At 43.6% G+C, this 26,798-nt stretch overlaps 1 protein-coding gene across 1 annotated transcript in view; it reads right to left on the reverse strand.

The window, feature by feature from the left end:
• rnf217 (ring finger protein 217) overlaps positions 1–26,798 on the reverse strand; it is a 173,527-nt gene that overhangs the window by 50,827 nt on the left and 95,902 nt on the right. Inside the window, exons 2-4 of the mRNA XM_070884453.1 lie at positions 21,533–21,766; positions 10,837–11,001; positions 9,348–9,549 (exon numbers count right to left, since the gene is read on the reverse strand). Coding sequence (XP_070740554.1) covers positions 9,348–9,549; positions 10,837–11,001; positions 21,533–21,766 — 601 coding nt within the window. The remainder of the gene's footprint in view (positions 1–9,347; positions 9,550–10,836; positions 11,002–21,532; positions 21,767–26,798) is intronic.

Raw genomic sequence — 26,798 nt, forward strand, 5'->3', positions numbered from 1 at the left:
CTGTTTTATGGCTTTGCCTACCTCGTGCAGCGTTGGAGTTTCACTGAGGTGGTGGCAGGTTGCATGCTGCAGGATGGAGTTGAGAACACTCGAGTCAAAGGCAGAGTCTCAATTGAGGAGATCTTCAAAGTGCTCCTTCCAGCCTCGGTGTCCTTGATGAGAGTTTCCCCGTTCTTGGCCAGGAGTGGGGTGGGCCTTGGGAGTTTGGACCGTAGGGGGCCTTGACTGCAATGAAGAATCCTCGCGTGTCGTGGCTGTGGGCTAGTTGTTGTATCACCTACGCTTTCTCCATCCACCACCTGTTCTTTAGGTCCCGGGTTTTTTGTTGGACCTCAGCCTTGAGCCGTCTGTAACTTGCTTTGTAGCTCCCGAGTTGGGTTGTTGCTTGAGGCTCAGAAATGCTCCGCGCTTACGATCTATTAGCTCTTGGATCTCCTGATCGTTTTCATCAAACCAGTCCTGGTGTTTTCTGGTTGAGTAACCAAGTGTCTCCTCACAGGCACTGGTTAGAGACCTGGAGGGCAGACCAAGCGCTGTGGGCATTGAGCATCTCAGGGTCATCAAGGCACGCCAGAATGGCTGTGAGGTGTTGGCTGTATAGGGCTCTCTTAGCTGGGTCTTTAAGTGCCCCAGTATTAACTTTTTTGCGGCACTGCTTCTGCTGTCCTCTCATGCCAATAGAGGCACGGGTGTCCACTATTGAAATGCTAATGATGGAACCTGACCCTGCAAAATCTGGTGTGTCTATGGCAGAGATTCCCAATGGGCAGATCCCGGCATTTGTGCTGGAACGTCAGACTTGCTGATTTGTTGCACCGGATTGTAAAAAGATTAGCAGGCAACATAAAAAGGAACCCAAAAATCTTTAAAAAAAAAGACTTCCATTTTTATGTAGAGCCTTTCACGAACACCGGACGTCCCAAAGCGCTTTACAGCCAATGAAGTACTTTTTGAAATATAGTCACTGTTGTAATGTAGGAAACATGGCAGCAATTTGCATACAGCAAGCTCCCACAAACAGCAATGTAATAATGACCAGATAATCTGTTTTAGTGATGTTGATTGAGGGAGAAATATTGGCCAGGATACCGGGATAACTCACCTGCTCTTCTTTGAAATAGTGCCATGTAACATTTACCCAAGAGAGTAGATGCGACCCCGGTTTAATGTCTCATCCAAAATATGGCACCTCCGACAGTGCAGCACTCCCTGAGCACCGCACTGGAGTGTCAGCCTAGATTTTGTGCTCAAGTCTCTGGTGTGGGACTTGAAACCAGAATCTTCTGACTCAGAGGAGAGTGCGCTACCAACTGAGCCACAACTGGCACAGAAGGAATGGTGGAGCTGGTTAGGGACAAAAAAAAGAAATCTTCTCGTGGAGGCAGAGGGCATGACTGAGGTACTGAATGAGTACTTTGCATCTGTCTTCACAAAAGAAGAGGATGAAGTTAATATTGCAATAAAGTGGGGAGTAGAGATATTGGATGGGATAAAAATAGATAGAAGGACAGTGCTAAATAGGTTGGCATCACTCAAAGTTAACAAGTCACCCGGTCCAGATGCGATGCATCCTAGGTTGCTGAGGAAAGCTAGGGTGGAGATAGCAGAAGCTCTGACTACAGTCCTTCAGTCCTCCTTTGATATGGAGTGGAGCCAGAGGACTGGAGGTTTGCAAATGTTACATGCCTGTTCAAAAAAGTAGATAAACTTGGTAACTGCAGGTCAATCAGTCTAATGTAAGTGGTGAAATGTCATCGACTCGACACATTAACTCTGTTTCTCTCTCCACAGATGCTGCCTGACCTGCGGAGTATTTCTAGCATTTACTGTTTTTATTTCATAGAATCATAGAAAATTAAAACACAAAGAAGGTCATTCGGCCCATCATGTCTGTGCTGGTCGTAAAAGAGTTACCCAGCCTAATCTCACCTTCCAGCACTAGGTCCGTAGTCCTGTAGGTTACAGCACATCCAAGTACCTTTTAAATGTGATAAGGGTTTCTGTCCTACCACCCTTTCAGGCAGTGAGTTCCACACTCCCACCACCCTCTGGAAGAAATGTTTCCTCATCTCCCCTCTATTTAGAGACCATTGTCAAGGACAAAATTAATTCTCACTTGGAGAAGCATGGGTTAACAAGGGGAAGCCAGCACAGATTTATTAAAGGCAAATCATGTCTGACTAATCTGATGGGAGTTTTTTGTTGAAGTAACAGAGAGAGTTGACGAAGGTAGTGCAGTAGATGTTGTATATATGGACTTTCAAAAGGCATTTGATAAAGTACCACAAAGAGACTTATTTGGAAAATAGAAGCACATGGTTTTAAATGGATGGTGATAGGAGGCAGTGGTGAACGGATGTTTTTCCGACTAGAGAGAAGTATGCAGTCAGGTCCCCCAGGGCTCGGTATTAGGACCATTGCTTTTCTCGTTATATATAAATGGCCTGGACTTGGGTATAGGGAGTACAATTTTGAAGATTGTAGATGATACAAAACTTGGCAACATAGTAAATAGTGAGCAGGATAGTAGCAGACTTCAGGAGGACATAAACAGACTTGGTGAAATGGGCAGACTCATGGCAGATGCAATTTAATGCAGATAAGTGTGAAGCGATGCATTTTGGGAGAAACAACATGGAGAGGCAGCATAATCTAAATGGCACTTTTTTGCGGGGGGGGGGTGGGGGTGGGGGAGGAGGAGGAGGAGAAAGGGAAAGAGAGCAGAGGGGCCTGGGGGTGCATATTCACAAATCCTTGAAGGTGCAAGTTGATAAGGCAGTTAAGAAAGCATATGGGATACTTGGCTTTGTAAATAAGGCCACTGAAGACAAAAACAAGGAAGTCATGCTAAACCTTTACAAATCACTGGTTTAGCCTCAACAGGTGTATGGTGTACAATACTGGGCACCACACTTTAGAAAGGATGTCAAGGCCTTGGAAAGGGTACAGAGGAGGTTTACCAGGATGATACCAGGTATGAGGGACTTCAGTTATGTGGGGAGATTGGAGAAGCTGGGATTGTTCTCCTTAGAGCAGAGAAGGTTAAGGGGAGATCTAAAAGATGTATTCAAAATTATGAAGTGTTTAGATAGAGCAAGTAGGGCAAAACTGTTTCCTCTGGCAAGCAGGCCAGTAACCAGGAGGTCATAGATTTAAAACCATTGTATGAGCCCAAAATTGGAGAAAGCTAAGTTCTGCCCAAGTACTGTCCAAAGGACCGCTGAGATCCTGACGGTACTTTGGGCGGAAGTTTCATGAAAAAATCTGGCAAAGACCGCAGCACGAATCTGGGCAGTAGCTCCCATTCTCAGCGCCAAATGCAATCCTCGGCAAAGTACCACTGAGGATTGAGTCGGGTCCAGGGAGGGGGGAAACTGCTAACATTTTAAAAATTCAAAACATTAAAAACCACCAGAAATCCTTCAGGGGACCCCATCCATCTAAATCCCTACAAAAAAATAAAAGTGGACTACCTTTTTTTTTTGCAGATCTTCATACTTACCATGGAGGTCAGACCTGCCTCCATGCGATGGTCTTTTCCCCTGCTGGAGCGGAGGACCACCCAAACTAAACTGGGGATGCAGCAGGCGGGAGGACTCTTCTGGGCGTTGCACGCTGGCCCACGTCAGCGGACAATACCCAGCGGTCTTCTTTCCCCGTTGGCGGGAGGACTCCACCAAACTCGCTCGGAGGGGAGACTGCCCAGAAATTAGGGGACAGTAAAGTCCACCAATTTCGGACCCTTTAATTGCTGTTGTTTATGTTGCGCTTCAAGTACCAACTTTACTGGGAACTTTTAAACTTTTGTAGTACACATTTTGCAAAGCTTTTTTTATTCCCCTGGTTTCAGCTTTTTGCACAACAGTACATTTGCATTTTCATCAAGTGCCCCCAGCAATACAAATAGTATTTATGAAGGTTGGGAGGATACGACTGGCTGTGTGAACTCCAATATGCTTAACTGATTTGGATGTGGAGGATCGCTGCACAATGGGGCATCACCTTCAGGTGCAAAGACACCTGAGGAACTGTGTGCATTCCCACCATTACTCCAGAGGTGTTAAAGGGGTGGAAAGAGTAGCCATTCCTAAAGATGCTATAGCCACAATTGGATAGCTAAGAGCAAAACCAAGCGAGGGCAGTCCCACTGAGCAGGACGATGGAGACGTGCTGGAGGAGGATGGTAATTGACTGTGTTGAAGGAGGCAGAGAGGTGCAGAAAGATGAAGTAGTATAATGCACCTTGGACATAGTCACAGAGAATGTCATTTTTGACTTTGGTTGGGTCGTTTCTATGCTGTGGGAGAGGTGGAAGCCTGATTGAAGGCATTCAAACAAGGACTTGCAGGAGAAAGGTGTGTGTGGAGTAGGGAGGTGACAACACATTCAAGGAGAGGAAAGGGCATTAGTTAGCGAAAAGTGGTCAAGGCTGCTTATTTTTGGGCAGGGGCATGATGACTTGTTAGTGAGAAACACTTCTTGTTAGAGATGAGGATGCAGAGGGCAAGGAGAAGGGCTTAATGATAAAGTTGATAGTGGAAAAAAAGATGATCTGTAGGATTATCCTGAAGTAGTGTGTAATTTTTGCAGAGGAATATTAGACCAGTTATGGGAGTATGCCAGAAGAGCCATAGATTTGTGGCCTCCGATTGTTTAAGCTAAGCTTTGAATAACAAAAAGTCATAAAAAATTAATGTTTACCATGTTTCTTTTTTCCAAACCAAGGTACTGATAGCAAGACTGTTTCATTAAAGATGTAATTATCTAAAATCAATAATTCAATAATGTATCTTGTATTTGAGTTTGTACGCATGCAGAAAGAAGCCGGACTATTACTGAACCAAATGGCTACATCATTGGGGAAAATGTCACTGCATCATCATATTCAGCATGTTGAACTGACAACAATTTATTTAATAATACTTGATAAATTGGGTTCCAAGCAGTATAGCCGTGTCTGTGGCTACTTATACTGGAGGAACTGGTCGGAGAATGCACGGTTAGAAAAGCTAAATTATGAGGGGTAATTTTCTGAATTCACACTCCCAATGGGCAAGATCCCAACCAGAACCACAAAGTCGGAAAATTACCCCTATATACACTCTTTTTCTGTGTCACTGTCTGCACAGTAATAATGGAGCTCTGGGCATAGTCACTGACTGATTGCTGATTAAATGTTAATGAGGACAATATTGGCTTCCTATTAACATTAAGAATCATAAACTAAGTTTAAAAAGGTTTCACTGGACTGTCTGGAAGCTTCTTAATCTTGGTTTTGCACTGGATTGCAGTTTTCCTGCCACTAGTGTGAAAACCAAGCAGTGTGAGACTACATTCTGGAGCCATAATGTGGCTCACAGTTACCAGGCTGATCCAACTCCTGAGTTACACTAACACTTTTGTGCATTTAAAATCACCTTGCATCAAAGCAAAACTGGCTCAGAACAGAAATATTTATGGGCTCAAGTTTCAGTTCGAGTTGCTCCTATTTTTTTTGGAGCAACTAGTTTAGAATGGAGTATCTTAGAAATTGCAATTCTCGGCATTTAGTTTGCTCCAGTTCTAGTGAGTTAGAATAGTTTCGTTTTAGAACAGTTTTTTCCCACAAAAGGAGGCATTACCAGCTACCTATGCATGTTTTGCAAGTTTAGGCACCAAAAACTTACTCCAAACTAATTTAGAATGGAGTAAGTGTAGATTTTTGTACGTTCAGAAAAACCTTGCCTACACTTAGAAATCAGGCGTAGGGAACGAGAGATGGGGGGGTGGTGCGGGGGGGGGGGGGGGGGGGGGGGGGAGGGGCGGAGGAGGGAAGTTTACAAACATTATACACTTCACTTTTACAAATAAAGAGCCATCATCAATAATAAATGATAAATAAATCAACCAGTGTCAATCAAAAAAATAAAAAAATAATAAAAAAATCAATAAATAAAAAATTAAGTTTCTACTCACCTACTGCAGCACCGGGAGCTCTCCAACAGTGTGCTGGGTCGCCCCCCCCCCCACCCAGTGTCTCTCTGTCTCTGTCAGTGTCTCTCTGTGTTTCTGACAGCGAGGGGTGAGGGGAGAGAGGGAGGGGGAGGAGGGGTGGAAGAGGAGGGGAAGGGAGGGGTGGAAGAGGAGAGGGGAGAGGAGGGGTGGGGAGGCTGAACGGGAGTGAGGGAAGGAGGGAGGGTGTACGGGAGGGAGGGAGGAAGGGGAGAGGGTGGAGCTGAACGGGAGGGAGGGGAGGGGGGGAGGAGCTGAACGGGAGGGAGGGAGGAGCTGAACGGGAGGGAGGGAGGAGCTGAACGGGAGGGAGGGAGGGGCGAGGGGGGGAGCTGAACGGGAGGGAAGCCCGGGTCCCGATCTTCAATGCCCGGGGAGCCCATTCGGCCAGGGCTAGGGACGGCGTTCTTTGGGCCCCTCCCACACAGCCTGCAGAGATTCGGGCTGCGAGGAGCTACTGCACATGCGCACACACTCTAGTGGTCATGTGCAGGGGTCCCGGCACTGTTTTCAGCGCCGGGACCTAGCTCCGCCCTCCGCGCGTTCTGCTGCGCTGCGCCAAGGGCCTGGATTGACCGGACTGCGGGGAGAATACCGAGGTAAATGATAGGCGCCGTTTCTGTTCCAAAAAGTCGGTGCACCACACGGAGGTACCCCGTTCTAACCCTGGGGCAAACTTGGGCCCATTAATAATGCTTTCACTGACATAAAATCGATCCTTATTCTTCAAAACTACACAGCTTCTACCTTCGGTTCTAACTTACGTATTTACTTGGCTGTGAAAATCAGAAATAGAACTAGCACAAAAGTTACAAATGATCAATGTTTATATAAATTAAATCTGCAGAATTGACAAAAACCTTGTTTCAACTAATCTAACACTGAAGTCAAGATTAGAATTAAATCCCAGACATTTAATTACAGATGTGTACCTTGTTATGTTTACAAGTGGTGCAAAATTAAGTGTGTTAAGCCACAATGCAATAATTAAATATTAATGGCAATGTTTTGTATTAAATTACACCACAAACAAATACTGTATTATTTATTTTCCTTTATCCAGAGTTTAGGCTTGAGAATCTTATGGCAGCAAGTTCAATTAATAAACAAAATAACCAGATGCCTTTCTGTACTTTTACACAAGTTACATATACTAAGATATTACAATTTTTGAACTAAGAAACACAGTTGAAGAGAGTAATTGACAATAATTGCCCAGTAATTGCCCAGTCTTATTCCACCATCTCCTCCCTACATCAAGGCCCTTGGACACCACATGACACCCTTCAGCTGGGAAGCTCCCAATGCCATTGTCTTCGGTCCCCGCTATAAACTCTGTTCCATAGCTACCGACTCCTTCTCTCTTGCTGACAACTGTCTGAGGCTGAGCCAGACTGTTCGCAACCTTGGTGTCTTATTTCAACCAGAGATGAGCTTCCAACCACATATCTGCGCCTGATCGCCCATGCTCACCTGCTGCTGAAACCCTCATCCATGGCTTTGTTACCTCTAGACTTGAATATTCCATTGCACTCCTGGCCAGCCTCCTATCTTCCACCCTCCATAAACTTAAGCTCATCCAAAACTATGCTGCCCGTATCCTAGCTCACATCAAATCCCGCTCACCTACAGTGGCTCCCGGTTAAGCAACGCTTCGATTTTAAAATTCTCATCCTCGTTTTCAAATTACTCCATGGCCTCGTCCCTCCTCATCTCTGTAACCTCCTCCAGCAGTACAGCTCTCCAATATATCTGCACTTCTCCAATTTGGGCATCTTGCACCCCCCCAATTTTAATCGCTCCACAAATGGCAGCCGTGCCTTAAGCTGCCGAGACCCTAAGCTCTGGGAATTTCATCCCTAAACTGTTCCGCCTCTCTACCTCGCTTTACTCCTTTAAGATGCTCCTTAAAACCTACCTCTTTGACCAAGCTTTTGGTCATCTATCCTAATGTCTCCTTTTGTGTCTCATTGTCAAATTTTGTTTGATAACGTTCCTGTGAAGCACCTTGGAACATTTTACTACATTCAAGGTGCTATATAAATAAAAGTTGTGGTTGTTGTTGAAGATGGGTGAACCTTCAACATACTCAAAAGACAGACTGTCCAATCTATAAAACCTTGCTACCTTGGTATTACCATCTCAAAATCAATTTGTTTAGAGTCAAAACTGGACCCTATATCCTTAACATTGTCCTTGTATGCTGCCCTGGAGTCTATCCTTGCAAATACACCACTTTTTGGCTGAAGAAATATATTCTTGATTAAAAGACAAAATACTATAGGGCTGAGTTTCCTGACCATTGGCCTTGGGAACACCAATTTTCTTGGGCACAAAGTTCAGAAAATAAGGGCAAAGACCCATAATGTCAGGTCTCCACCACTTCTGGATTTCCAAGGCCTCATTGACAGTGCCAGGCTTGTGCCTGCTGCAGATGCAGGCCTATTGTTGAGATTTAAATGAGGTGGGAGGGTCTGTTCCTGGTCTCCTGTCTCATTTTCCTGTGTAACAGTGGCTGGGTGCCCATTAAAACAAAGCACTTTGGTCTAGCCCTGGACTTCTGCTGATCGAGGGGTCTGTGGGGGTTCCAGCATGGAGGCAGAAGACAGCCTTTATTATTTTTTACAATCTCCCTCAGGATGTTTTGCAGGCAATCAGGGCTTTCTGATGGTGATCAGTAGCCAAAAGGCTCCAATTTCAGAGGCCTAAAATACAGCTGCAGACATGTTCATGGCTGAGAACAGGAAATACTGATGCTCTAGAGCCGCCTGGACAGGAACGATGAGGAAAGGTGGTGCAAGGAAAATCATCCCTTATTACTGTGTCTGTCCACCAGGAGTTTATTGCTAAGTATTCTTTTAGTTTAAGTATTCATTGTAGAAGAATTTAATTGTGTTTCATGGACCACCCTAAATATCAGTGTACCCTTGTAAGTCAACAGTTTATGAATTCAACAATTATGGTGTCCAAAGAACAGAAAGATGTACCAATAAGACTCCAAAAAGATGCATTATAGCAAGTCGATGTGTTTGTCTACTATGACAGATTGATCAGACAGAATAGTGAACCCTTAGCATTGAATGAATGGATATCTTATAGATGGCTGCATGGGATCAAATACGTTGGTATAAGATTAGCATCCAATCATCTAATGAGCTGTCACTATAAGGTGCAAGCTAGGTGAAAGATCTATTGATTAACCATGTGCAATACAGGGAGAGGGTTTTCTCTGTTTGACATGCATAACAAAATCTAAACCAGTTTATAAAGATTGAATGTACAACTTTAAAAAAGTTCAAAGGAATTTTCCCTCCCTTTCCCCACAGAGCCTAAAATAATTAAAATTCTCTGCTTACCACAGACAGAACCCCGGACTAATCTTCGTAAATGTGGCTTGTCAGGGAGGTAGCGATACTTGCATCCAAAAATACTTAGGTTTGAAGTATGGTCGCCAAAGAAACGAAGCTGCCTGTACGTCTCCCCACAACGGTAGCAAAAGTTAGTGTTGCACTGTGAGCAGTTCATGTGATCGCAGCCTTCCGTTCTCTGGATATGAATCTTTCATTGCAAGAAAAAAAGAATTAAAAGATTTTTTTTTTAAAAAGGGAACAAAATTGGCAGCATTAGGATTCAATAATTTGTTCATAATTTTAAACAAATATTATCACAGAAAGGAGTTAGGCTACGAGTCTGCAGCTCTCAATCCATGTAGTGCATTAGTTTTGTCATTTCATCAAAGTCATTTGAAGTGGTGAAGCAACTTCTTTACTCTCTCTCGATACCACTGAACTTCATAGTTCCCAACCAGTTCCCACACATTTACAAAAGATCCACAGTTTTATCACTTCTTTGCTTCTTCTGGATGTACGGAGCAAAATCTCCGAGAGGGAGGCCTCTGCTACAAACTGTTTCATTCTGCAGCCTGGAGGACAGCAGCTGAAAAACAGGCTTACTGAAGGAATACAGGTTTAAATGCATAATAAGGGTGCTCTAAATGGTAGCTCAGGATCTTAACTGGTCAATGTGTTAGGTTTTAAATACAAGGGTGTAGAGTTTCTGCTTTGGGCACAATCGTCGAAACGAGCACTAATTGCACCCGTTTTGAAAAGTGTTCCCCCCCCCTTGAGTTTACACTTAAACTAATTTGCATATCGTCGAATGCAAACTCTCCAATGAATTAGTGCAATCAAGCAGCATTTTAAAACATAATTAAAAAAAAACATTTTGTTTTAAAACATTTCTTGATATTAACAGCTGAAAATGGATTTATCACAAAAAAAGCATTTTTAATCACAGTGTCAACCATCTGTGAGTAACTTGATTTAAAATGACTGAAAAAATATACAGAACCATTTGCTAGTTATTTTGGAGTACAGTAATCAGTTTCTTAGTAAATTAAAAAAAATACATTCAAAAGCTTTTAAAATGTTCCAATTAGTGTCCTTGTGCCCATAAGAGCCAGCTTAATTTTTAGAGCCTCTTCAAAGGCCTGCAAACGAGTGCCATTGGCAATAATGTCCAATGGTGATTCATTCACCCTGGTAGCGGAGCCGGATTCTCGGGCGATGTTTTTTTAAACAAGCGTAAAAGATTGCAGAAACTCAATTCGCGCTAAATGTAATTGGGCTTAAAATTCCACAATCTTTTGCGCCGATTATGCTGATTTTGGCTGAATTATGCCAAAAGAACAGCGCAATCGAGCAGAAACTCCTGGCGAAGGTATCACTCCTTCATTCTACAAAAGTTATGGGGTGCAGTTAACGAGAAGTATGCAAGGCAAAAAATGGCCCATATTCTGTGCAGAAGTCCAACAACACACGGACAATCAGACTAGTTTAAACCCACCTTGCATTTTGGGCATTTCTGAGCATTTCTTTGCCCATGTTCAATCTCACTGGCCCAGTGACGCAAGAGCTTATCTCCCTTTCTGTATTCTTTGCAGTTTAAGCCTTCATGCCAAGGGGAGTGGCACTTAAAGCACCAAACAAATTGGCACACAGGACACTGAATCTGCAAGATCAAGGAACAAAAAATATTAGAACAATCACACTGTAAGGAAGGGGGAGGGGGAAATCTTCAGAAGATTTGCAAAGGAAGAACCAGGCCTATAAGCAAAATAAACTTTAAACCTCCCAGCATCCTGTAAATCTGGCCTTGACATAGTCTGCACGGAGGGACTTTTCAGTCAAAATTATTCAGTCAGAACACATTGGGATTGCTTTCATTAGAACAGAGGAGACTATGGGGTATTGATGGAGGTGTTTAAAATTATGCAGGGGCGGGACAGAATAGGTTGTTTCTAGAAACAGACTGTTTCTAGTGATTGAAGGTCTAGAACAGGGGGTGGCGGAGAGAACAGATGGACTTGGATCTAAAATCAAAGATAAAAGATTTAGGATAGACAGGAGAAACTTTGTCACGCACACAGGGTTGTGAGGCTGTGAAATGCACAACCGGAATTAGGGATTACAGCAAAGACCATGCCAACAATTAGGAATAGGTTAGATAGGTGGTTGAAGGAAAGGGAAATAAAAGGGATATGGGAGTAGGACAGCAGATGAGCTGAGCAATCAGTTTCCATATTGTAATTTCTATGTATTTCGGCAGGCTTTTAAAATAGTGCCCCACAAACAATTAGTCCACAAGTAGGAAGACATGGATTAGAAATAAAGCTTCTGAAGGGTACTAAAAACTAGCTTAACTAGAGAAGGTGGTTCTAAAGGGAGCTGCATTGACATGGCATGGAGGCACTGGTGAGTTGCTCCTCATTAGGACCATGAACATCCCCCCTGAAAGTGCCAGATTACTTTTTAAACTAAGTAGGGCTAGGCTCCAGGACACAAACTCAGGATCTGGGGGTATTGGTGAATAGCTCACTGAAGCAGTGCTCCAAATTAACGATGAATCATTACAATTACAGTGAGACCTCACTTAGGCAAACGTGTCTGTAACTGTTACTTGTGCATTGCAAGAAAAGCTAACCAAATCTTAGCCAGAAAGATAGAGCACAAATCTCAGGAAGGTGATAATAAATCTGCTCAGGGTACTGATCTGGCCATACCAAGTACTACGTACAATTCTGGTTGCCATAACATAGCAAAGATATCCTGCCACTGGTGGCAATACAGAAAAGGGCAACCAAATGGACACCTACCTTAAGTCAATTAAGCTTTGAAGAGAGGTTGAAAAGACTGGGATTGTTTACTCTGGAAAAGAGAAGAGGCTCAGGAGGGGTATTATTTCAGTGTAAAGATTCTTAAGAATCTAAACCAAACATTAATAATGTGTTTGAGATTTCCAAGGAACACAGTCATAATGTCAGAAGAGGGATGGTGCAGAGATCGTTTAGATAATATATCCATAGGAAACGAAAGGCAGAAAATGGAGAATTGGATAGATATTTTTGAACAGTGGTGATTAGGAGGCAATAGTTTTTGGGACTGGCTGGATGTCCTATACTTTCCAAAGTAACATCACATCAGCCATTACACTCGAAAAACCTTTCATTTAGTTTAACTCATAGCTATCCTTAACTAGAACATTCCTGTAAGTCAAGCAATCATTTAACTCTTTTTAACATCAGAGTAACCAGCAATATTCTCTACTGATGTAGTAAACAACATTCCGTGGGACTACTGTATTTCAACTTAGTTTAAAAAAAACAATCTACTTACTCAAAAGAGAATGTAGACCAGAATCTTCCAATCTCTTTCATCTGGGGCACATCTCAACAACAACAACTTGTATTTATACAGCGCCTTTAACATAGTAAAATGTCCCTTCACAGGAGTGTTATAAGGCAAAAATTTGACACAGAGCCACACAAAAGGCTTACAGCAGATGACCAAAAGCTTGGTCAGAGATAGGTTTTACGGAGCGTCTTAAAGGAGGAAAGAGAGGTAGAGAGGCGGTAAGGTTTAGGGAGTTCCAGAGCTTAGGGCCTAGGCAGCTGAAGGCACAATCACCAATGGTTGAGTGATTATAATCAGGGATGCTCAAGAGGGTAGAATTTGAGGAGCACAGATATCTCAGGAGGATTGTGAGGTTGGAAGCGATTACACAGATAGGGAGGGGCGAGGCCATGGAGGGATTTGCAAAGGGTGAGAATTTTGAAATCGAGGTGTTGCTTAACCAGGAGAAAATGTAAGTCAGCGAGTACAGGAACTTGGTGCGAGTTAGGACACGGGCAGCCTCTGCTGGGGATAGGCAGGCAAAACTTCCGCCATGGAGGTGTGCCGCTAATCACAGAGAACTTTCAAGCCTTTGGGTCATTAGAATTCTGAACATAGGTTCCGCAGGGTTCGCCAAGGAGACACGCCAAAATGAGAGCAGAATATAGCGGCGGTAGGCCTCCGAAGCCTGCTGCAGGATGGGATTTCAGATAGCCTAGCACAGGCCCAGCGCAAAGAAAATCTCAGGCCTCCCACCTCAAACTAACTCCTTCAAAACAGTAGTCAAAGAATTCAAACCGCAGTAATTGCATCTAGTTGTAAAGATGGGTCCAGGGAGCAATATAGCAGGAGGCGGTGATGCCCTAGATCCACCTGGAAAATTGGTGGGAGACTGGTGGGAAATCTAGGCCTGTAAATCTACACAATTACTATTTTCAAAAAGTAAAACATTTACTTCTCAAATGGGGGTTAACTTCCTCTGGTATTGTACTAATTAATACATTTGTGTAATATGCCTTTGTACACTATTTTAGCACAATCATTAGCCCATTTCATTTTACACAAACATGTTAATCAATATGCTACCAAGGGAAATTAAATCCCAAAGTATTGCAACTATTTAGCTGCTTTACTTAAACAATCTTCAAAACTTTCCTAATGGTTCTGTTGATAAATGCATTGTGCAGTGTGTACTGAGCCATACAGATGCATAATACTTGGTTTGCGCTGAGTCTGTTGATCTTAGTTAGAGCAGCAATAGGCTGTTATGGTCATGACCAGTGTCCCTCGGATGAAGAGAAAATAAAATCAGCTTGTGTTCCTACTCACTATTAGGAGCATCAGAAAGTGTATTTTGTGTGCGTGTGTATTTGTAGGGGGCGGCGGGGTGGGGGGGGAAGGGGGGGGCGGGGGAAGAGGGGGGATAGGTTCCGGGGAGTACATCGGCTGAGACCAAGATTGGGTTCAGCTCTGATTCACCATCTAGACTCATATTAGGAAGAATGGCCATTACCAATGCAAATCTGCTAATACACATTACTAAAGGGGTTCCCACACACATGTGCAATATGCTAATCTTCCCAACTCAAATGGGCTTTAAAGACCAGCCAGCTTCTTCACGTTAAGAATAGATCCCTTGAAGTTATGAAATTAATTTTATGTTGGCTAACATACAGTTGTAAACTATGTGGATTGCTTTCAGTGCTGCCCCATCACACCAGGAATCAGATGTGTATGCATGAATATCAAATGGCACCCGAAGTGGAGAGGCTTCACCTGCCGATATCCGTATCTGCTTGCCCAGGCACAGCTCTCTGGTGATGTTATATGAGCAGTTCCTCTGCAGTCTCGGATTCAGCTGTGAAGCAGTTATGGAGCTGTACAACGTGCTTCAAAAGAGACCTGCAGCTAATCTCCACCAAAAGGACAGCACTGCCAGTGGTCCCCCTAGCTGTGCTAACATCGTCATCTCCTTTCCCACTGAACAGTAGCAATAGCAATAGGCTGTTCAATTTTGCTGCATGCTTAATTTCCCAAAGAACTTGGATAAATGATGGCACTCATATGGCCACTTCGACATGTAGGCACAATACAGTGGCTTGCATGAACAGGAAGTTCTACTCCATCCATGTACAACTGGCCAGTAACCAACACTGCATCATGCAGATTAATAGCCCCTTTCGAGGAAACAGTCATCTTATTTTTATTTCAAGATAATCATCTGTTTAAAGGTGAAGGGTGACTGGAAGGTTGGCCCCCTCAGAGACCAAAGCTACCCCTTTCAGCCCTGGTTAATGACACCCTTGTGGCTGTCACTGACAGAAGCACAATGCACTCATCTGTACTCATGCAACTACCAGGATTATTTTAGAGCATACCATTCAGCAGCACAAGCACGATGGACCAAGTGACATCTTGCTGTAATCTCTATGATTCACTGCAACTTGAAGCAGTGCTTCCGATGTCTTGACAGACAAGGAGGTACTTTACAGTACAGAGAATCTCCAAAATCACTGGTCTCCTGCATGCTGTACAATTTTGCAAACCAAGAAGGCCTAAACAAGAAGGAGGAGGAGGCCACTCTGCAATCCAGTCCACAGCAGGACACAGGAACTGGCAATGAAGGTGTAGTTGCAGAAAAATCTGCACAGCCAGGTAAACATATGCTAGACACTCATACAAGGTTCATTTGGCCAAGTGCCTGAGCTGCCTCTTTAAAATAACCCTATTGTCCGCATTGAGGAAGTGGCCCTGGGCACCTTCTGCAACACTATTCTCTTCACTTCCTCAACTAAAACAAACTGCCATCGTGGCTGTGTTGCTCCATTAATTCTCTAAAGTTAGACACAAACTCTCTGGACAAGTTCAAATGCAGTGCAATTAACTTATTATGTGGTCCTATGTGAGTTACTTTAACTTCTTTTCTCACAGTGGCTTTTAGTGTTGTGCAGTGTGTAACTTAAACCTCTGACGTAATTTAGTTTCTTTCAGATGAGACATTACATCGAGGCCACATCTGCCTTCTCGGGTGGATATAAAGGATCCCATGGCACTATTCGAAGAAGAGCATGATAGTCCTCACTGGTGTTCTGGCCAATATTTATCCCTCAACCAACATCACTAAACCAGATTATCTGGTCATTATCTCTTGCCTCATTATTGAAACTTTGCTGTGCATAAAGTAGCTGCCACGTTTATTGCATTACAACAGTGACTATACTACAAAAACTACTGCATTAACTGTCAAGCGCATTTGGACGCCCTGAGGTGGTGAAAGTTGTTTCATAAATTAAAGTTGTTTTTTTCATATCGGATAGGTAGTTGTATAATTGTTAGATTGGGGCAGCTAAATGAATTACAGATTATGAGGAAGCACTTTGTAACATACATACTTGGCAAGGAAAGCTGTTCAGTAATCTTATCTTGGCCGCTGTCTTCAGGTTGCACATTTGGACCCAAGTTCCCTGGATAGTGCAGAGCGCATTTCTGTGGAGGGTTCTTTTTTGTGCCCAGGACTGCTTTTTCTCATTACCTGGTGCATGGTTCAGAAGTCTCCAATACCCAGGGATTTTCAGCAGCAAACCCCTTTTCCTCTCACGGTCAGAATTCTGCAGTTTAAATGGCTGCTGGAACCCTTTAGATTCTCCTCAGCTGTTGAGCTGATGCGAATACTCCTGTGGCAGCCCACTGTGTGGGTGAGAGCTCACACGGAATAGACAAAATATTCAAATCCTGACTGTAATGTGAGTGGAGTCCTAGAACCCAGTGGCCATGTAAGAGAGAGAGTGCAGAAAAGATTTACGAGGGAGGAGGGACTTCAGTTATGTGGAGAGACTGGAGAAGCTGAGGTTGTTTGCCTTAGAATGGAGGAGGTTAAGAGGAGATTTGATAGAGGTGTTCAAAATCATGAACAGTTTTGATAGTTTCTCCTTATTTACTCTGTTACCAGTGGCAGAAGGGGTTGGCAACTATCGGATACAGATTTAAGGTGATTGGCAAAAAGAACCAGAGGCGACATAGAAATCTCTCTCTCTCTCTCTTAGGTGGTCCCTCGATTCGAGGATGACTTGCTTCCACGCCAAAAAAGGATGAGTTCACAGATGTTTCAATGAAGGACTTAATATTCCCGGTCCCGAACTACATGTTGAAGGGTGGAAGATGCCTGTGTGTGGATTTTGTTAACGTGTGGTGGCCATTGCACACCAGCCACCACACGGGCTTGACAGAGCTAGGTCTTGGTCCAGTGGCAAGGATTGCCCAAGACAACTGGAGACCAGCTCTGCTGCACGGACCTAGTGGATACAGGAAACAGTCAACACTGCTCCTGGTTAGGAGAAAAAAAGACTGGAAGTATAATTAAAAGTAGTCCTCCAGCTGGTTTACTCCAATGCTTCCTGCCCCCCACAGGATAATCACAATTTTTATTTGTATACAGAAAATGACCAAATGGAGAAGAGGAGGATTTTCTTCAGCAGTAAGTTCTTCAGTGATTTCTTCACTACACAAAGAAACCTGCATTATTTGCACTGCAATTCCCTCTTTCACAATTGTTCAGAATATTCATGGACAAAGCTTTGTGAATGACAATGCCTCACTGAATAGCTCCACCAGCCTCCTCCTTTCTGACATAAATTAATCTAAGTCCAAGAAATCCTTACAGTTCAAGAAAGGTTAAATTCAATTTACCATTGTATTGTACTTGTTTTCATGCCTGTGCCCAGAGTAAGGCTGAACCATATATGCAAAACCAAAATGTGAGGATTCAATTATCTACCAGAGGATCATCTCCATTATGGCAGATAATAGAGGTTATACTTTAAAACCAAGCATGTCATCAAAATCCTGGTGGTACCTAGCAGTTTGACTGCACCACATTCTGCACAACATATTTTTAAAAAATTAGAAATCTACAGCCCATTTCGGACCATCGTGTCCGCGACGGCAGAGAAAGAGTCTCACGGCCCTCAGTCAGCAGCCCTGAAGGTTACATATAAACCTATGAACAATGAACAACGGCGGAAAGGTAAAGAGCATCCGGCCCAACCAGTCCGCCCCACACAACTACGACACCTCTTGCACCGCAACATTCTACACTCCACCCCAACTGGAACCATGTGATCTCCTGGGAGAGGCAAAAAAAAGTAAAAACCCAGGCCAATTGGGGGGAAAAATCTGGGAAAATTCCTCCCCGATCCATCCAGGCGATCGAAACTAGTCCAGGCGATCGCCCTGGCCGTATTCGATTCCCTGCAGTACTTACCATCGTATCTGCGCCAGCCAACAAGAGGTTATCCAGTCTAATACAACTTACTACCTCTAGGTCCATAACCCTGCAGGTTACGGCACTTCAAGTGCCATCCAAGCACCTTTAAATGTGGTGAGGGTTTCTGCATCCACCACCCTTCCAGGCAGTGAGTTCCAGACATCCACAACCTTCTGCGTGAAGAAGCTTTCCCTCAAATTCCCTCTGAACCTTCCACCAACCACCTTAAAACTATGCCCCCTCGTAATTGACCCCTCCACCAAGGGAAATGGGCCCCTGCTATTCACTATATCCAGGCCCCTCAAAATTTTATACACCTCAATGAGGTCTCTTCTCAGCCACCTCTATTCCAATGAGAACAAATCCAGCCTATCCAATCTGTCCTCATAGCTAAGATTTTCTATTCCAGCAGCATTCTAGTAAATCTCTGCACCCTCTCTAGTGCTATCACATCCTTCCTATAATACGGCAACCAGAACTGCACGCAGTACACCAGCTGTGGCCTAACCAAAGTATTATACAATTTAAGCATAACCTCCCTGCTCTTGTATTCTATGCCTCGGCCAATAAAGGCAACCATTCTGTATGCCTTCTTAACCACCTTATTTACCTGGCCTGCTGCTTTCAGGGATCTGTGGATAAGCACTCCAAGGTCCCTTTGTTCATCTACACTTCTAAGTGGCCTACCGTTTAATGTGTATATACTTTCCTTATTAGCCCTCCCCAAGTGCATTAACTCACACCTCCAAATTAAATTCCATTTGTCACTCCTCTGTTCACCTGACCAGTCGATTGATATCCTCCTGCAGTCCATGACTTTCCTCTTCATTATCAACCACACAGCCAATTTTAGTGTCATCTGCAAACTTCTTAATCAGACTCCCCATATTCAAATCTCATCATCATAGGCAGTCCCTCGAAGCGAGGATGACTTGCTTCCATGCCAAAAAAGGATAAGTTCACAGGTGTTTCAATGAAGGACCTAATATTCCAGATCCCGAACTACATCGTGAAGGGTGGAAGGTGCCTGTGCTTGGATTTTTTTAATGTGTGGTGGCCATTGCATAACAGCCACCACACGGGCTTGACAGAGCTAGGTCTTGGTCCAGTGGCAAGGATTACTCAAGACTAACTGGAGACCACCTCTGCTGCACAGACCAAGTGCGCACACATATCGCAGTGTGGGCTGGCCCGTGCTGCCTCTGGGCCCTCGCCTCGTCTGGGCCCCAGATTCACGCCTCTCCTGGGCCCTGGTCATTTCCCTCTATGGACTCTTGCCGCTCCTGCTATGCTTGCCCGCACTGCAATCAGCGACCTGGCTTCATAGCCGTCGCCCTCCTGCAGCAGCACGCGCTGCTCCCTACAGTAGTATGCGCCGCTGCACGCTGCTCCCTCTAATGGCTCCCGCCTGCTGATGGTCTTGCAGTTTCTCGGAGCGTGTGTGCGCGCGGCAAGGCGCAGGGGACGTCGGACTGCTGACGCAGGCCGGGGCCACTGGAGGGAGCAGCATGCGGTGGCCCGGCCTAGAAATCAGCGCAGTCCCGGCCTGCAAGACCATTCAAATCTAGATCATTGATGTATACCACAAAAAGCAAGGAACTCTGTATTGAGGCCTGTGGAACCCCACTGGAAACATCCTTCCAGTCACAAAAACACCCATCAACCATTACCCTTTGCTTCCTACCTCTGAGCCAATTTTGGATCCAACTTGCCACTTTACCCTGGATCCCATGGGCTTTAACCTTCGTGACCAGTCTACCATGTGGGACCTTATCAAAAGCTTTGCTAAAGACCATATACATTACATGAGGAAAACATTTTTTTTATAAACACAGTGAGTTGTGATTTGGAATGCGCTGCCCGAAACAATGGTGGTAGCGGATTCAATAGTAACTTTCAAAAAGAAATTGGATAAATACTCAAAGGGAAACAATTTGCAGGGCTATGGGGAAAGAGTGGGGGAGTGAGACTAGTTGGATAGCTCGATCAAAGAGCCAAGACAGGTAAGATGAGCCAAATGACCTCCTCCTGTGCTATATCATTCTATAATTTATTCCTGATTTGTTTGATAATTTTTTATGGTTTCTTGAACCAAACAAAAATATTGCTAAACATTTCCTGGACCAATGATAACCAAAGTAGCTAAATCTCAATATTCAGCATGGGATCAATTCAAACCAAATCCAGAACAGACTGGAATAAACTGTGCCCTCCCTGCTGGTATGACATCCCAATTCTCCCTCCCCTTCTGGATTGTGGAACCTTTATCCTATGATATGGATTACAGGAAAAATAAATGTATATTTGATAACTGATAATATTGATGGGTAGGTGAAGACAAATAAATAAAGTGCAGCTTTTCCAAATGCGTGTTTGTGGTACGACATCACACCTGCTTGGAACTCCTATTGAAAATACAGGCATGTTCTCCCCTGCTCTCTCCAATTATTTGTCCATTCATTTCACTGTCAGAAAATGCTAGGTGGTCCCAGCAGGTGAGGCTTGCCACCGACAGCGAGCATTCGGAAAACTGGCCCTTGAATGGAGAGGGTTTGTAACAAAAATGTGAATTTTATAAATGTTTGCCTTTCATGGAAAGTTTAACAATCTCCTTCATTTTGGTCTTAAGAATATAAAAGTTGAACTGGGGGTTGGGGGGTGGGGGCGGGGAGAGAAAGAGAGATTTAGTGTTTGTAGCAAAATTATAAATATGCCCTTTAAACATGGATTTTATTACAAATAGTGAATGAAGGAAAACTGCTTCCCCCATCACCCCCAAATGTGTTATCTTTCAAAACAGAAGCATGCAGGAGAATTAATCTGAACTTAGAGGCTCAGAGTCACAAGACTGGCCTTTATCTGAATGAGACTCCTGGTTCTTTGGCTAAATGGTCTCTTCCCATTCCTAAAACTTCTTATATTCTTGTTTAACTTCTTGATAATTCTCTTCTTTTGAAAAACACATTCGATTTCACATGAAGCAGGTTTGTTTTTTTAAAAATGGCGCAGTTTCCCTTTTAATAAATAAGTCTCTTTTAGCTTATTGAACCTCTATGCTATTGAACTTCTATCTATCCTTCTGTAGCTGTAATCTAAAGTCCATGTCTTGAAGTTCACTTAGTAAGTAATGAGTGAACATTGTTTTTTTATGTGCAACAGTTTTCTCCACATCTTTGCAAGTGTGCCACATTATCCTCTTCAGTCAGGGTGGGCAAGACGTTATTCCATGGAGATGTCTCCATAGAAGCCATCACTGCTATTGCTTGATTGACCCACCAAGAGGCATGTTGCAGTGGTTATGAAGAAATCCCTTGCAAGTCTCAGTTTTTCACTTCTCCTCCAGACAACCTTCTGGAGACTATTAAAAATGTCTCAAGCACCACCACCATTTCAAGGAATCGACTGATCAAACTCGGATCCACTGTAATTACTGGAAACCAGTCCCCCAACCCAACCCCACTCGAATTCTATTCTTAAAAATAGTTTAGCCAAAGATTTTAACTGAACTTACCAGCAAATCTACAGCAGAGCTCTTCTACTTAATCACTAAACTCTTGATTCTAATCCTATAAAGAGCTAGGACAGAATTTGAGAGAAGGGTGCTCACTTTGAACTTGTTCTCTGATTTTGTTGGGGTTGGAATGTTGCTCTTCCGTCTGAAAGTAGTGAAATGCTTGCACTGTGGACAGGGTTTGGTGCTTGAATCCACCCTGCTGAGCTCCAGGAAGTAACTGTACTTGACAATATCGTCACGAGGCAGATTGGAGATGACAGTGCTTTCATCCAGGTATTTGCTGCATTCTGTAATGGGGCACTTTATGTCTGCTTTTCCCAGCTGCACCTGCAATGTGAATAAGACAATGGTTTGGTTAGGTTTATAAACATAGAGCTCAGTGCTGTAAGACAATAAATGGCTGAAAATTACCAGGTCAGTCACACTATGCATTCTGCATTGATAGAAAATGTTTTTTTTAATCCTTTCAGCGGCACAAACTTGGTTATAAAATGACAAGTCAGCTAACTTGCGTATTATGATGATGATGATGATGATGATGGAGGAGGAGGCGGCAGGCAAAATGACACCAGCTATATTTTAACTGCAACCAGCACAAAACAAAGCTTGTGGCAATGGGAACTCTTTGAACTTCATAATCTTTTAATGTTAATAGAGAGCTGACATTCCAGTCAGATCTTGTTCGTATTAAAATGCACTTGGATGCAGATGACGAGTTCAGTTGCGTGTATACATAAAGGAATGCGGTTAGGGTGTGACTCAAAGTTAGCATAACTCAGGCCCCCATGCTCTTCGTCATTGAACAAATAATGGTCCCAAATTAGTAGTATGATAATGTCCTTAGTGAGGGAAGACATTTTTTTTGTTTTAATACTGTTTTTCATACAAATTTATTAGTTAAAACAAACAGATTTTTTTTAATAAAGGGTGCAGGCTGGAAACCAGAAAATGCTGGAAATACGCATCAGGTTAGTCAACATTTGAAAGAGAAAGAACGGTTAACATTATGCATTAGAACCAGATTCTATTTTTAAACTAGATCCCCCAGAGTTTTATTAAAATTTGGAGGCACAGGAACAGACTAGGGAAAAACCCAGAAATAATAGATGTGCACACCTACAGTAGGCACTTATTTCAAACCACTTAAAGGTCCCGGTGGTTCCTGAGCAGTTCACACCCTGTACCCAAGTATAGGAAATACTTACAAACAAGAAATTTCTGCCCACTGTAATATCAGGCATAAAGATGCCAACATGGTCTGTTAAAATGTTTTTAAAATAACTTGGTTAGTTGGGATTCTTTCCCCAGTCTAACTTTATAGCATTTTTTTTTTAAATAACTTTCCCCGCGCTAGCTCACTCTCAAAACTCCTCAAACTCAAATAGAGCAAATTCTACTCTGAACAACAGGTTCAATTCAAGAAAATGCAATACTGAAATAAAGATCGAAACATTACTAGAATGTGTTAGTGTGTGCTTTTACTAAAAAACCCAGAACATTTATGGGTGGTTGGAGGACAAAATAATGCGAGAGCAAGTTTGTGAAAGTAAAAAGATAACAAGAGTAAATTAAAGCTTGATTTCCTACCTGTTTATATTAAGAAACTTGTCGAAAATATAGGAGTGTTAAAATTCATATTCCAATTATTTAATTTAATGAATCCCATCAATATAAATCTGTAGAACAACTGGGGTCCCTGCCACTGACTGTGAAACAGAGGGAAGCAGGGATGCTCATTATGCTGGAGTCAGAAGGCTGGAGGACGCTGAAAGGACATGAGGCTAGATAAGGTTGCAGAAATAGGATGGTGTGAGGCCCTGGAAGAAGATTCATGATTTTTTGACTATTTAAAATAATGGGTGGAAATTTCATTCAACCCATGTCCAGATTTCAGATATATATTCCTGGTGTGCAAGAGTTTTTGGTGGCATTGATAAGGTAAAAGCCAAAATGAGCAATTTTGTGGCGATGGAAGTAAGGGGTCTTGGTAGCGGATGGGATATGGGATTTGAAGCCAAGTCTGGGTTAAACAAAATGACGTCTGGTTCAACCTGGGTGAGTTGCCAGGCAGGGGGATGGAGCCAATGGCAAGGATGCAGATTTTTTGGGAAGGGCTGAAAATAACAAGCTTCTCAATGTTGAATTGCAGGAAATGCTGGCTCTTCCATGACTGACAGTAGAGAGATGGTTGTGTGGTCCAGGGAAGAGGTGGAAAATTAAAGCCAGGTGTTGTCAGTGTACATGTGGAAGCTGAACCTGTGTCTATTGATAATGTCACCAAGAGGCGACATGTCCCACTAAAGTAGCCACAAGGGGGAGGCAGTAGAGGAGGATAGCGTGATCGACCAGGTCAAATGCTGCAAAAAGGGCAGGATGTTGCAGGTGACAATGAATAGCTGACAGTGTTGTAGGAAGGATGGAAACCTAATTGAAGAGATTCAAACAGGGTGTTGTAGAGGAGCTGAGCAGCAGCTGGAAGGTAATAACATGTTCAAGAACCTTCAACAAGAAGGGTAGTGTAACGCTTAGTGATCAGATTTTCTTTTCTTCATGAATAGGATTTGGGAATGAGTCATTTTTAAATGCCATATTTTAAAACAAAATTCTAAAACACAGGTTTATAAAGCCATTGAGCCATTTGTTATCCTGTCTCTGATGGCCTAACACAACAACCACACCTATTATAATGGGGGTAATTCTATTCATGTGATCTTAGCATGACGTGGCTGAATATTCCCCTGGGAAGGGAGGTAGTTAGTTTGTTTGGTGTGCCCACTGGTGAATTCCTGAACAGAGAAGAGGTTAAAGGCATGGCCCTTCTGTTATTGGGAATATTGGCAGAAAAGCAGTCAGGCAACCAGCTAGATAGGTAGGAAGGAAAACTAGCCTTGTGAGGGGAAACTGTTCATTTCAAGTCAGAAAAATAAGGCTTTAGTGTTAAAGTCATGTGCTCCAGAACTAACCACATCCCCAGCCAAGTTGTTCCAGTACAGCTACAACACAGGCATCTACCCAACAATGTGGAAAATTGCCCAGGTATGTCTTGTCCACAAAAAGTAAGACAAATCCAACCTGGCCAATTACCGCCCCATCAGCCTACTCTCCATCATCAGCAAAGAGATGGAAGGAATTATCAACAGTGCTATCAAGTGGCACTTACTCACCAATAACGTGCTCACTGAAGCTCAATTTGGGTTCCACTAGGACCACTCTGCTCCAGACCTCATTACAGCCTTGGTCCAAAAATGGACAAAAGAGCTGAATTCCAGAGGTGAGGTGGGAATGTCTGTCCTTGACATGAAGACAACATTCAAGATATCAAGGAGCCCTCGTAAAACTGAAGACAATGGGGGAATCAGTGGGATAACTATTCATTGAGTGGAGTCATACCCAGCACAAAGGGAGATGCTGTGGTTGTTGGAGGTCAATCATCTCAGCCCCAGGACATAGGACACTGCCCTTAGGAACACCTGCAGCTATGTCCAACTATCTTCAGCTGTTTCATCAATTAGCTTCCCTCCATCATAGGGTCAGAAGTGGGGATGTTCACTGAGGATTACACAGTGTTCAGTTCCATTCACAATTCCTGAGATATTGAAGAAGTCCGTGCCTGCATACAGCAAGAACTGGACAACATCCAGGCTTGGGCTGATAAGTGGCAAGTAACATTTACGCCACACAAGTGTCAGACAATGGTTATCTCCAACAAGAGCAAGTTTAACCACCTCCCCATAAAATTTAATTGCATTACCATCGTCAAGTCCTCCACCATCAATATCCTGGGGGTCACCACTGACCAGAAACTGAACAGGACCTGCTATATAAATACTGCGGCTACTAGGGCAGGTCAGAGGCTGGGTATTCTGCGACGAATCTTCCAAAATGGCCTTCTAGATTTGAGACAGGTTGTTGGTAGGTGGTTCAAGTCGGCCTGGATCGGCTTGTCTTTGCTGGTGTAGTGGTTGTATTCTCTGGAGATTGCATAATCGCGGCGTAGTTGTGGTGGTAAGATGTTTGCAAGCACAGGCAGCCAAGATGTTGGTGTCGATACCGATGATAATTCTCATTGTAGAATTCAGCTGGACATCAATGGATTTGACATGCGGACTTAATAGCCATGCCGAAGAGCAGTACTCTGCTGTAGAGTACACCGGGACGAGTGCTGCCATATGAAGGGTTTGAGCGTCTGCTCCCCATGTGGATCCGGCGAGTTTCTGGATCAAGTTGACCCTACTCTTTAGTTTCTTCTCAAAGCTCTGGAGATGCTGACTATACGATAGGGTGCGATTGAGCGTGACTCTTAAATAGGAGTTTTTTTTGGCATGGTTCACCTCTGCACCTCAAAAGGAGACTTTCAAAGCTTGGTTTGCTTGATGGGTGCTGATGTGGAATGTCGAGGTGATGGTCTTTTGTGGGTTTGGCCGAAGTTGCCATCGACGGAAGTAGGCCTCCATCCTCTGTAAATCACTGGTTACTATCTCCTCGGTGATGGACGGATTCATGTTTTGCATGGTCAAGGCAAAGTCATCAGTGTATACGAACTTGAGGGACTCTGTTTAGGGCAGGTCACTGGTGTATACGTTAAACAACATGTGTACTGGGACAGAACCCTGCGAGAGTCCGTTGTTCAATGTCCTATATCTGCTCTTCTGGGTGCCAGTGTATATACGGAAGCATTGGTTACTAAGCTTGGAGTTGAAAATATGGATTGTTGTTCTGCAGGGTAATATCGTGGAGAGCTTGAAAAGCAGTCCATGCTTGCATACTGTGTCATACACCGCTGACAGGTCCATGAGTGCTACGATGGTCTTGAACTGGCGTTGGAAGTCTGCTTCAATGTGCGCTGTTAAAGCTAACACTTGGTCGCAGTAGTTGCGGCCACAATGAGAAGGGTTCAGGAAGCCTCTGTTCCTGGAACAGTTTATTCTGAAAACTACTACAGAGCTACATGGTTGGCTGTAGTAAAGACTGACTCCATGCAATTTAATATTTATATCCAAGGTTTTATTAAAGCTTACATAAAAATATTAGCACCTCACCTTGTTTCACTCAACCAGCTAAACATTTAGAAGACCGAAGCCACTGTCTTCAGCCCCTGCCACAAATTATGCTCCCTTGCCACCGATGCCACCCTCCTCTTGGCCACTGTCTTAAGTTGAACCAGACTGTTTGCAACCTCAGCATCCTGCTCAACACCGAGCTGTATCCGACTCCCATAACTGCGCCATCACCAAGACCGCCTTCATTGACCTCTAACATCACCGACTTCTGTCTCTACCTCAATCCATTGCCAATGAAATCCCCAGACATGCATTTGTCACCACCAGACACGACTATTCCAATGCTCTTCATACCAGCC

The sequence above is a fragment of the Pristiophorus japonicus genome, chromosome 7 (genome assembly GCF_044704955.1).
Source record: "Pristiophorus japonicus isolate sPriJap1 chromosome 7, sPriJap1.hap1, whole genome shotgun sequence".
NCBI classification, from domain to species: Eukaryota; Metazoa; Chordata; class Chondrichthyes; family Pristiophoridae; genus Pristiophorus; species Pristiophorus japonicus.